General features: G+C 37.6%; 2 protein-coding genes across 2 annotated transcripts in view; one reads left to right on the top strand and one right to left on the bottom strand.

Annotated features, from left to right (window-relative positions):
- LOC137257771 (protein disulfide-isomerase TMX3-like) overlaps positions 1 to 13663 on the top strand; it is a 115304-nt gene that overhangs the window by 35640 nt on the left and 66001 nt on the right. The gene's annotated exons all lie outside the window — the stretch shown is intronic.
- The window catches only part of LOC137257772 (techylectin-5B-like), a 32054-nt gene continuing 21663 nt past the window's right edge, over positions 3273 to 13663 (bottom strand). Inside the window, exon 2 of the mRNA XM_067795196.1 lies at positions 3273 to 3937. Within this exon, the coding sequence (XP_067651297.1) occupies positions 3309 to 3937 (629 nt within the window). The 3' untranslated portion in view covers positions 3273 to 3308. The remainder of the gene's footprint in view (positions 3938 to 13663) is intronic.

The following is a 13663-nucleotide window of genomic DNA, read 5'->3' on the forward strand; positions in this document are numbered from 1 at the left end:
ATAGTCACATAACATAATATAGTCACATATGCTGTGCCTATATGTAGAATATACTAAATGAAAAAAATAACGGGAGACATGAAAGATCAAGTGCTCCTTTGCCTTCTTCAAGATTTCTTTACAAGCTTTGTATCACACTGTGGGTGGAAATCAGAATATAAACACAGGAACACTGTGATGAGGTGATGTTTCCTTATTTCTTTCCCTCAGTATATTTTCTCCTGTATGGTATGCGGAGATACAAAGATCCATGTCCAAATCAACACAGACTTTGCTTCACAACACAGACCAATACAGAGGAAGTCAAGCCAACCATTGAACAGACATCATGATATCACAGCCAAAGCAATCACTTCAGGTATGCTTCTGGAAATGCAATAGTATGCCTTTATATTGGTCTTGGGCCCTGTCTCACAAAGCAGTTTTAACACTATGACTCATGACATTACTTGTCATAGTGCTAAGATTTCTTTGTGGAACAGGGCGCAGTTTATGAAACTGAACTCAAAACCAAGCTTTGAGCAAATAGTGATATGATGTAAGCAATATGCTTCCTCTCCAGTACTCATAAAATAAAGCGCCTAATTACAGCCAGTCTAGCTACGTAATGCTGTCAAAGAAATGTGGAGAGAAGAGTGAATCCTTGGATGCCATTCAGCTGGGACCAATGCATGGGGTGTTTTCTTCATTTGACATCACCTCATGCTGAAAAAAACTAATAGATGATTCTTTATATTCAGTTTGTTAGTCTGCTCTTTTGGGGTTTCTTTGTTTACAATTTTTTTAAAAATAGATCACGGACAAATAAATTAAACCAAGTTTGTTTCCATGTGTGTAGTGTTCAACATGCTTTGAAAAATCCTACTCTCTTGCAGCTGAACCTGTATTAAGTGCAGTCTTTTTGTTGTGGAGCAATAATTCCTAAATATAAATGTAAAAGAGTCCATGAAAAATCAGTCATCATGCCTGTCCAGATTGATTTTTTCAGACAGTTTGTGACCAAAGTGTACTTTCATTCATAGTTGTTCCCATGAATATCTCATGTATTTAAAGGTGATAAGGCAAGCCTATTCCATTTTTTCTACATTTTTTGTAGATTTCTTATCTTTTCCAAGTGCTCTGCCAACTGCTTTCAGAAGCCTGGCTCTTTCAGCAAACAATCTTACACATTCTCCTTATAGCATGCCGTGCATTGCTTGTTCTTTCTCATGAGTTATGGAACAACAGTGTGTCTTGCTTGCTTCTCTCCATCTTTCTTGCCACTATATTATATTTTAGTGTTTTAACAATGTTTGTGCTCTTCTGGTCACCGGTGGAAAATATAAAGTGGAAACAAATATAAAATGTCATTACACAAAACAAGACCCTTGCATGACCTTGGATAAAGGTCATAATGATCACAGATACATGAAAGTAAACAGGAACTTCAGACTGGCATAGATGAACTTTTTTATCTTCAGAGGAGTCAGGGAAGTTTATGGAAATATGTCAGTATGATTTCCCCAATAATAGGGTTTATTTTTGTAATGTGGATGCTGCCAATTTATAAAACAATAATCAATTTAATTGTCGTTGTTTCTTATATGATACCTCTTGATGTGATGATCTTACCCCTAAAGAGAGGTCATGATGAACTTTCTAATCAGCCAATCAGCATTTGTGCCTCTCTGTTTGTGCTCTATAGACCTGATGGAAGGGATTAGAATACTGGCCATCAGTAACCCATGATTCTTATAAGAGTTGACTAACGAGTGGTCAGACTTGCTGACCTGGATGACACATGTCATCAGTTCTCAAATGCACAGATCGATGCTCATGCTGTTGATCCTTGGATTGTCTGGTCCAGACTGTATTATTTACAGACTGCTGCCACAACTGGAATATTGCTTAGTGTAGCGTAAAAGTAATCTCACTCACTCACTTTTATCAGAAACTGAAGCATTTAGAGCAGCATCTCTGTTTGGCCATATTGTTTTGGATTATATATATATGTAGGTGATAAAGATATGAAGCTGAATGATGTTTTCAGTCTCAATTGTCATTGTGTCAAGAATCTTCCTGTTCTATATTTTGATATTGATGATAACGTTTGCAAAGGGTTAACCTGATGTGACCACAAATGGGAGATTCACACCGAGAGGTATTGTAATGCGATTAAAGATATGATTTTAAATATATTTTATCGCGGTCATTTTGTTCTGCCAGAAGAGCAGGGTTTTGCTCCAACAATGATCTTAATATCAAGCTTATTGTAAGTCCATGCTTCAACACAGGAACCCAAGAGTTCTGGCATTAAGACCACTGAGTTGAACATGATCCTTGGTTCTAACCCATGTCTTCATAATGTTACAACCTATCTTTATAGTTTATCAAAGACTACTGAATGCCATAGCGCAACAAATATTTGTGGAATCAGATCCTTGGTTCTAACCAACTGTTTGTAGCATTACAACCTGGCATTACTCTATAGGGTATCATAGACTAACGAATGTTGTAGCGCTACAAACGTTGTCTGAAATTGGGGCCCTGTCAGTTGGGTCTGCTGATCCCTGACGCCTCTGAAGTAGTGAACAACAATAATCAAGGCTAGTTTCCTGATGAATGTAACCATGAGGAGTAGAGAGTCAGCACCATAAGGGTTAGGTTTGCCTGAGACTGATGAAGCATTAGCTTGGTTGTGACTGGTTTACTGCTTCTCCAAGAGTTGACACAACCAGACACAGCATTGGGTGATGCCAGGTGAGAAAGGCTGAGTTGTTGATGTTGCTGGGATAAGGTTTTTGTTTTGTTTGCCTCATGTCCATAAAGTCTTAGTCATTGCTGGTTTTGAAGTAGTTTGTCATGAAGTAGACAGTGTTTGAGGAATCAGAAGATCATGAACCTGAGTGTTTTAGTTTCAGTAAAGATATCCGTATATTAGTTAGAACAAGACGGTGGACTGTTTGGTTACAGGAGAGGATAGGTCAGTTCCAGTTTCATGTCAGAGATGATCTATCCAAATGTCAGGCTGTAGAGATCACAGTCTTGATGGATTGAAATCTAATCTCCAGAGTGATGAAAAGGATGACAGTGACCTTCAGCTGAAGGTCAACCCAATATTGGTCGAGTTTTCACCTTAGACCAAGGGAGCAAAAGATGACAGGGACCTTAAAGGCAGAGTTCAGCTCAATCTGCAAGGCAGGTCTTCATCTTTCCATGTAAGTAAGGGATGACAGCAACTTTGAGTCAAAGGTCAACTCAATCTGTAGGGCAGATCATCACAATACCTGCAAGCAAAGTATGACCTTGACCTTGACCCATGTATCAACTCAGTCTGAAGGGCGAATCTTCATCTCAGACCGAGCTAATTGTTCCCGTTTCCAGTGATTCCAAGCCATACCCCTCCACGGCACATTGGACCGATTATGGTGTGGTCCGTTAAGAAGGGCAAACCAACAGTTATTGTACCACCATCCCCCCTCCCACTCTCGGGCACAGTGAGCTTCATGACGGGCATCATTGTCCTGATCATATGTGCTGAACATCATTCGATTATGGCGGTACAGACTGTCTTTCACACTACCAGCATGATTGTGAATGTGCAGCCGATACTTGTCCCTCTCACCATCAATTTTGAAAGTGCGATAGATGGCATACACACGGTTTCCTTCAAAGTCCCACAAGTCAACTCGGAGTTCGTAATGGTCTTGGTTGGAGATGAGAAAGATGTTGTCATTGCCCATCCAGTGTTCCTGAGAAACATCTCCAAAGCCCTGCTTATACTGCTGCCAGTTGCGATTGAAGGAAGTACTACCGTCCTTGCGGCGCTGTATGACCAGCCAGCCTCCAGGTGGCGTGTCCATATCACACCAGACTGGTACTGGACATGCAGCACAGGTGGGCTTGATGTAGTATACTCCACTCTTCTTGATACCTTGAGCATACACAGTGGCACAATCTGAAAATATAAAAACTTGTCATTAGTTTTTAATGTTTAGAAATAAAATATTAATATATGTGACCTAAAACTCACCCACTCACTTCTGTGTTTCTTTTATTTCTGTTTTTCTTCAAACCCACTAATATTTACAAAGTGGTATTTACAGTAATGAATTAGAAAAAGGACATGTCATTCAGCAATATATATTTTGTGAGCTTTTTAAAACTTTTATGGATCTCCAGTAGCTGTCAGCATTTCTTTTTTTAACAAATCTGAAATACAGTTCTTCATTTGTGATAAATTTTGTGGCTGGTACATGGATCTGCCAACATGAAAATAGCTAGAAAGTGTTGAAGTGATGTTGACAGAAGAGAGGTATGGGTCTTTGAAATGCCATGTCTGTTTGGGCAGTCATGTTGGAAGAATTATTTGTTTGAAGATTATGAGTTATTGAGTTTTGCCCTAACCTCTGAAAATGCAACATAATTTCTTCAACCATTAAAAAAGAAATCCAAACATTTTATAACACAAGTACAGCAGAATTGGGTCATACTTGTTTCTGTGCTTGAATTCATAATTTCATGTTGCGCAGTCTGGTCTCAATAAACTGGAAAACTGGAATATGGTATATAAAATCCAAAAGTTGTCACAAGAGGCGTCTAAAAGGATTGAGTGGTCAGACACACTGACCTGGTTCATTGTATCCCAATTGTGTAGATGTTGCTGCTGCTGCTGCTGATGATGATCACTGGACACTGATTGTCTGGTCCTGACCCAATTATTTACAGACTCCTGCCATATAGTTGGACTATTGCACTCACTCACTCACTCACTCACTCACTCACTCACTCACTCACGCACTCAAAGCTGGTGACTTTGATGAAATAATATAATAAGTCACAGCTTGATTAAAGTAACCAGTTAAGGTCTGTTTGTATCTCAGTTGTATAACTCAAACCCCAGTAACATGCATCATTGGTGACCTTCATCTACTGTCTAGCATGTTTTACAGGACCCTAGCTCCCAGGGTCCCAAATGTACAAGGCTTATAGAAATACCACAATAATGAGGACATACATACATACACATGTATCAAGCGAGTATCACACCCTGCAATGGGGTAATCTATATCTCAGATGGTAAGCTATTTTTACAGACAGACGGGTGGTTTGAATATATTCTTCAGCATTATTTACACAGGTGATTTTGTGGGTGCTATCAAGTGAGTATTCAGAAAACGCCTCCAAGATTGATTAACTTTTTGTTATTTTCTTTTGATGGCACATGCTTGATTTGTAAACACATACAACGTATTGTTCAGTGTGTAGTTTTGTACGTTTATAATTACCTTAAACGTTTTAGCAGATGGGATAAAATATTAATGATTTTCAATGAATACTTGTTTTGAAAAGGAACATTTAACACCATTGTAAGTTAACTTGCATGAATGTGAAACTACAAAATCAGTACAATATATGTCATTCAAAAAGTGCAAACTTGAAAAGGTCATAATAAGGTACCATCACTCAAATAGTTATTATGTTTTGATCTCTGATATTTTATAACATTATGTTACAATTTTGCTGATCATAAAATGGCTAGATTGAAACTGTTAAAAACTTGATGAAAATGTCTTTCTATCTTTTACTTCAAACAAAATAGCCAGTTTATTCAAGTTTTGATTCAAGCATTATTAAAGCTCAAAGATCTGAACTTAATGCCATTGTATGTTCAGTAATCTTATGGTAAACAGCTGTGATCCTTTTGTCTCTCTAGGCCTTTCCACTTCAGTGTTTTAGGTTGTATTTTCCTCTGTTAAGTAGATATTTCATTCTCCATTCCCTTTGTGTGAAGAAAATAATTAATTTAGATATAGACTTTAAAGCATGTTTCAATATATTTTGTATGATTCTACAGGATATGAGTCAAATTCAAATGTCAGTTGTTTAAACAGGTTTTGTGGAATTTTGTAGGATGTGACTCAAAGCTCAAATGTCAGATGGAATGAATGTTCGAGTGATTATTGTTTGATGCCTTTCTATTTTTAATGAATGTGCTAACTGAATCTTTCAGCCCTTGTGTGAAATATGTATTTTGGTGAGTGGGTGAGTTAATAAGTGAGAGTGATTGAGTGAGTAAATGAATCAGTAAGTAGGGTTTCACTCCACTTTAGGCAATGACATGGGAGGGGACACCAGAAATAGGCTTCAGACATTGTAACCATGCGAGGAATCAAACCTGCGTCGGCAGCATAATGAGTGGACACTTTAACTACTAGGCTACCCTACCACCCCTTGTATATAATTTTGCTAAGCATACCTGCAGCAAGTTCTGATAGATAGCATGTCAGAACAGAACAATATATAGCATCCTCAAAAGTGGTTCCATTTGGTGTAAAGGGGAAAAATACTCTATATGAACAGATCACTAAAAATTAGTGATGACACTAGGAGTGTATGAAATGGGTACGTATGTCCTGCACAGTCTGTGAATGGATGACTCTGATTTTCTTCGAAAGAATCAAGTTGTGTTTTCTTTGGCTGGTTATGTCTTTTAAAAGGAATCATGGAAACACTCAAGGGTATGAATATATCACCAGTCAGGGGACTAGTATTCTTTCAAGTGACAACAATTCCAGCCATTCTTGGTGGTATTGTTAAACATTGTTCATATTGTTAGCACTGTTGTCATAGCAACTTGCCTCCTTTTGACATGTGTTAGTGACAGCTTCAAAATATACATGCACTGCAATAGGGAACAGCATAGGTATAACTGGTTCTCTTGATAGAAATAGAGAAAAGAATAAATTGACATTGCTTTTCTATCCTTCATCCCTTGTCATTCAAAGAATTTTATTTTGAAAGAAAACTAACTCTGACAAGAAAGTGGTACAAGAGGGTGAGGGGAGTAGCTCAGAATGAATAGAACAGAGAAAGAAAGTTCAGAGTTGCTTCAGTGTGTAACGTTTGAAAATATCCAAATTTAGCCTTATCAAACATGATTATTTTGCCTTATTTACTTGATTCAACATGAGTAAACAAATTTAACTGTTATTCGTACCTTTCCAGTGCGCTCTTTGTGTGGTTTGTAGTTAAAAATTTCTGAAGTAATATGTTTAGTAAATTTTGAAACCTCATCTTTGATCATAATTTGTTTCACTCACTCACTCACTCACTCACTCACTCACTCACTCACTCACTCACTCACTCACTCACTCACTCACTCACTCACTCACTCACTCACTCACTCACTCACTCACTCATATAATAAGTCACAGCTTGAGTAATGTATCCAGTTAATGTCTGTTTGTATCTCAGCTGTATAGGTCAAAACCCCAGTAACATGCATCATTGGTGACCTTCCAGAGAATACTTGGACCACAGAAATGTCCTGCATCTACTGTCTAGCATGTTTTTCAGGACCCTAGCTCCCAGAGTCCCAAATGTTTGATTCAAACTTTTCAAACTTCACCCTGACCATCAGCCACTCAAATAATGTTTATCAATACAGCTGTTGCAATATCCCTCATTACTCACAGTCACTATCTCCTTCTTACAGAGGATACAAATAACTCTCTCTTGATTCAAGAATGCACAAACTGTAGAACATATTTCCATCTACGTTGTCATACAGTTTTCAATTTCTAAAAGTTGAAAACTAAATTCTAAAACAGAACCCACATGTGTCAAGGAACTGTCTGGTCTTCTAATTTTGAGGAAATTGGAGCTGTAAAGAGCGTTTGTTCAAAGGAGGAAGATGAGAATGAAATCGCATGATGTTTTGTTAAATCTGCTCTGAGGTATGACACCGAGACGATCCCTATTTAAGGGTGATCTCTTGATACCACTATAAGAATAATTCAGTGATTTCTTGCTACCAAAATTCACTTAATTCTCTTCATACAAGTCTTTTATTCTCTTTAATCAATTTCTTTTCATGTCGTAATGTCAAAACAATTTACCAGACTGATGACATGCACATATAACCAGCAGTTCATTTGAATTGCTGTGGCCTCTAGATCGTGTAGTAGCTGTTTCATTAAAAACCATATCGACACGATCTTCAAGTGTGTCTACGTGTAATCTCCTACATCCAAGGCTTCAATTGAGTAGATTTGCGTGAACGTCTGTTCTCTTCTTTCTCCATGTGTTTCTGTCTGGAGGATCAAATATCCATAAAACATCAGTGCAAGGTTAAGAGCCTATCATTGACTGACAGGTGGCCTATGAAAAAAGCCCATTTGGGGGAACCAGTATGTATGGCCCATGTTCAACACTGTAGTAAGGCTGGTCTGTTATGTGTGGCAGGTTTTTTGAGTTGATGTGGATGAAGGTCTGGGATTTTAGCATTTCACGTTAAAAGGCATTGAATTGATATGCCATAAATATTGATCACTGGATTGTCTGGTCCAGACTCAATTATCTACAGCCCTTCTCTGAGTGGCATTTGTTTACAAGTTGGAGAGTCAGATAAGAATGCACTTTATGGCTGAACAACTTCTTTATACTGGTCATGCAACATTTCAATACAGGTCATACCTGCTTGACAATGATACAAGAATTTGTATCAAAACTTCTTATTACCTAAATAAAGAAATTGTTCATCCATAAAGCTTGTCCTTATCTGTTTACAGACCATTGCCATATTGCTGACTGTGGTGCTAGACAACAACAAATAAACACTTGTTGAAAATATGAATTGTAAAGTTTATATCGTGTATATGTGTGTTGAGGGGGAGTTACAATGACAGATGTTTACATTACATTGGTGATGTCATGCCATTGTCTGCTCTCTGCATTATTTTTCTGGAATTGAGCAATGTGTACCAGTTTCAGTTGAAAGACCTTGATAGTCTACTCTTTGCATTACATTTGCCTCATAAAATTACCAATATTTTGAATGTAATTTAAGTAAGGTAATGTTTTCCAAACTCTCCATTATTTTTCATCAATGGAGAGTTACTCAGATGTTACTGTCTACTTATTAAACCATTTGCACGATTTACACAGCTATTTTCCTTTTTGTGCTAAGTGGAATCTGTTTTATTGGTTAATCCCATTGACACTAATTATTCTCTGGCATTGTGGTTTTGTTTGATATTTTGGGGGTAAAAGCAATGTTTTTCATGGTCATGATTGGCTAAACAAGGTCATAAAATTGGTTTTACTTTTACTTGTTTTTTGTACCAAAAGTAATATAATAAATCAGCAACTTTATTCTATTTTCATTCTAACATTTTGGTATCAGTCTGTATATCATTGTCATATATCGATTGCTGTAATCATCATCTATAACTTTTTGTCTAGTTTGCCATACATCAACTTTTAAGAGAGTCTCATTCCTAAAATATTTGTGGGTGTCTGTACCTTCTCCTCTCTCCTTTCCCCACCATTCATCTTTAAGGGACAGATATGTACATAAACAATCAGTAACCAATAAAATCCTAATCACTGAGGTGTTGAAGTCAAATCTCAGGTTTTGATGTGTCTGTCAAGTGGTAAGCTGAGCCTCCTTGATAGAGTCATCATACAGCCTCAGGTAAAACATCCCCCGCATATGTTAACAGTCAGCATCATATTACCGCATAGATCTGTCTCTCGTATCCTCATCCTGCAGTGATGGATGGTAGCTTGAGTTTGCTTGTTTTACCACACAATCCATGTTTGCAAATACAGATTTAGAGTCCATCTGGATTAAGCATTGGGGAGATGGATTTTATACAGATTAGTTCCTGTTTTATGAAGATATTGATGTTCTTCTGGTTTATTCATAGATTTCTGTTTGGGTATTGCTTTGTGGCATTTGAGAATTTCATTTGTGTTCTGGAACTAAAGGTTTGGCTGTCTGGGCTTAGCTTTTCCAAGCTCTCTTAGTGCTAAGATAGTTGTAAGTACATTAACATTAACCTATAACTATCTGAGTGCTAAGAGAACTTCGAAATATAGGCCCTGTTTCTCAACATTGTATGTATTAATTTTCCCTTGCCTTAGTCATAGATATCTATTTGTCTGTTGCATTTTGGTATTTGAGAATTTCATTTGTGTTCTGGAACTATGGGTCTTGCTGTCTGTTCTGTGAATACTGTATATATGATCTGGTTAATTCATAGAGTTTTGTTTGGGTATTTGAGAGTTGTTTTTTTTTCTGAAATTTATTTTTGTAACATTATGGCTATAAATATTTTGACTTGCTGATTTCTGATGAAACCATGTGTTTGGAAATGTATTATATGATTGGTCATTTATGCTGTATTAAAAGTTCAGAATTCATGTTTGGGAACATTGATGCTGGATGCCATTCCTTCACTTATGTGTACTGTCCAAACACTGTAAATCATATATTTATTGTTTGGATGAACATGTTAATGGAAGTTGGCCTATAGATTGTATATCATGTCACTGGAAGAATGCTGCTTGTTCTCTCTCATAATAGACTGGTCTTCTATCAACTGACCAATCAGCTGACCATCCAGGTGGTACGTCATAAACTGGAAGAATGGTGATACGGCTGATAATGCCTTTGTACATTAAGTGATTTGTGTTCATGTGATACCATCTGTGTACTTGCCACCTACTGTTACAGCTTGAGAATACTGTCAAGTCATTTACGTCCTGGAACTATAGGTCTGGTTGGTACTTGTGATGTATCTACCTGGTACGTTTGTCACAGTCACATTTCAATTTCAAGTGTGATCGGAGATTGTCAAAATGTAAAATGGATATCTTCATCTGAATATCTGATTGATGGAGACGTGCCATTTTTTCGGTCTTGGTAAGCCTTACATTATAGTTGGTTAACCGAGAAATGTTCGCTGTATCTGTGTCTGCCAGTGTCTCAGGAATGTATTATATTTTTCTTCATCCACTTGCCATTTTATTTATGATTTCTTCAACAGTTTTCGTTCACACATAATTTGATTTGATTTACTTTTTTGCAAAGTGAAATGCATCGTTACACTTTCAAACAGTCTATAGTGTTGGTTGCAACTAAATCTCACACCCTAGTCTGTCGTAAAAAATCCTGCCCCATGCAGTATTAATTGTACAGTCACGAAACGGTTAATGGAGTGAAAGGGAAATATATGTAGCTGTCAAGGCATCTCTGTAGCACTGCATAATGCTGTGAGTTAGGGACTTCTTGAGGTTCGGTAAAGACCTTCTCATGGTAAGTTCCTCACAGACAGGCGGGAAGTGTTGCATTCCTACTGTAATAGATTGGGAGCAGTTTTTCTTCCTCATTTCAGTCCCAGAGTTTTCTGCATGGAATGTTGATGAACCTTGCAATGAACACAGATGGCGGTATGATAAGCTATGTCAAAGTACTTGTAGCAGGGAAAGTTGACTAAGATACAACAGGCAGTGATTGCTGTATGACATGCACTCGTGTCAAGAGGTATTTGTAGAAGGGAAAGTTGACAAACTTAAAACAGGGAGAGATTGCCGTATGACATACACTTGTGTCGAGAATTACTTGTAGCAGGGAAAGTTGACTAAGATACAACAGGCAGTGATTGCTGTATGACATGCACTTGTGTCCAGAGGTACTTGTAGCAGGGAAAGTTGACTATCTTATAACAGGCAGTGATTGCTGTATGACATACACTTGTGTCGAGAATTACTTGTAGCAGGGAAAGTTGACTAAGATACAACAGGCAGAGATTGCTGTATGACATACACTTGTGTGAAGAGGTACTTGTAGAAGGGAAAGTTGACAAACTTAAAACAGGCAGAGATTGCCGTATGACATACACTTGTGTCAGGAGGTACATCATCACGCATGTGTCAAGGTACCTGTAGAATGTTTGGCTGTTAGGATCTGTATTACCATGACACAGACATAACTATAACAAGTTCATTGGTGTTTCAGAAAGATCAGACACTGACATTTGTCTAGTTCTTTATCTTGAGTAAATGTAGTGCAGTAATGAGAAGTCAGGACCAGCTTTAGAATACAGCACCACAACTCATCGTAAGGATGTTAGAGTTCACCTGACCTGACCTCACTTGACTCGACCTGACTTGACCTGACTTGACCTGATCTATTCCTTCTCACCTACACTTTTTTTAAAGAGTATTATGTGTTTTTAAAGTTTGTGGTTTCGTATTCCAAGAGTATTACGAGAAGTCACATTATAAAAAACATTAGTCATGTTGTAAGACTCCTGTTAAGTCAGACAATGGTTTGTTTGATTTTATGACATCATCTTGACCATGGAGGGAAGTCTAAAGTGAAGGTATTGGACACTCAGACACTTCGATGAAACCAACAGGCATGAGGAAGGTGCTGAAACACTTAGCAACATATCAGTGTGGATCTGGGATTTAAACCCATTCTAGGACAGTGGATCACATTTCCTCAAAGTAGTGCCCAGGTGCCCAGAAACCATGGAGTGAACTGTTGCTTTGTGTTTGATACATAAATATTTGTTGTTTTTTTTCTTATAAATATGTATAAATCATTGCAATGAGGTGGGACTATAATAAACTAACTGTTTGTTTTCCTGTGAATGGACTTGAAGGCATACAGAGTGCATAAAAATCAACTGAAATTTGTGCCAAAAGACAAAACTTGTGCTTGCAGTGGCTGAATGTGTGTTCTCTAATCCTTCGGCACTAATTTGTCTGTTTTTTATTTTCCTGTCTCCAGTTTGGGTTGCTTGTAGTGTCTGTCAGCAGTGTTCGGATGCTATATGCAATAATTATGTTTTTTTTATGGTACATGCTACCAACTGGATGTGTTGATGGCCCTTTGCCAACCAAGACAAATGGTTAGATCATAATTGACGTAAAGAAGACATTGGTTAGGGTTGTTTTCAGGAGAACATGGATCATGATGATGATGGAAAGATGACATTGATGGGTGATTGTGTCTATGAGCTATTTTTGCCCCTTCGTTATTTTGAAAAGCATAAAAATTGTGATGATTGGCTCGTTAGCTGTATGGCACCAAACATAGGGTACCTGAGTAAATGCAGTGTTGAGATAGTCTTCCATGATGGTGCGAATAAATAAATAACATGCTCTTCAAAAGTTCAGTACTTGGTATGTCTTAAAGACCGATGTTTGCCATGAATGACAACAAAGTTGTAAATCTTATAAATGCACGTACATTTATCTCTCTCGCATGTTTGGGAAAGGGAAAAAAGTTTTTGCCACAGTTCAGACATGTTTTGTGATGTTCTGTCAAAGAAAACACAAACTGTCGGGTTTCTCCCTGCTGTGAGTAAGTAATAATCATTATCTACTAGGATGTGTTGGTCCCAGTTTAGACAACTTATACTTAAATGGAATAGTTTGTAGGTTTTACCCAGGTTTGCATCGTGAGGAAAGGCGTTTGTTGTCTTGGAAATTTTATTTAAGTGGTAGAAATGAGGGTCATTTGTTTCACAGCCTTGTTTATTCTGTTGTTTTTAAAGTTTTCTGCTTGTGGTTGTAATGTTTAAGATGTCTGCTGAGTTTTGGTCAGGCAACAGAGTTTATGAATGTCTGTCATGGCTTGATCAGTATCTTTGACTTTGTTCCATACAATTATCCAGTTTAAGCTTGCTTCTTCTTATGTATCTTAAGCCTTTAGTGTCAGGCTCAGCAAACACAGCACTGACTTTCGCCTTTCTTAGCTGTCTGGAAACAAAGCTGAAAGTAATTTATTTCAGATGTGACCATAGCTATAGAAAAAGTGGCAGAAATTAAACACATGCCGAGCCTTCTAGTAATTTTGTTGTTCAGTTTTTGTTTCTTCTGTCTG

The sequence above is a fragment of the Haliotis asinina genome, chromosome 12 (assembly GCF_037392515.1).
Source record: "Haliotis asinina isolate JCU_RB_2024 chromosome 12, JCU_Hal_asi_v2, whole genome shotgun sequence".
NCBI classification, from domain to species: Eukaryota; Metazoa; Mollusca; class Gastropoda; order Lepetellida; family Haliotidae; genus Haliotis; species Haliotis asinina.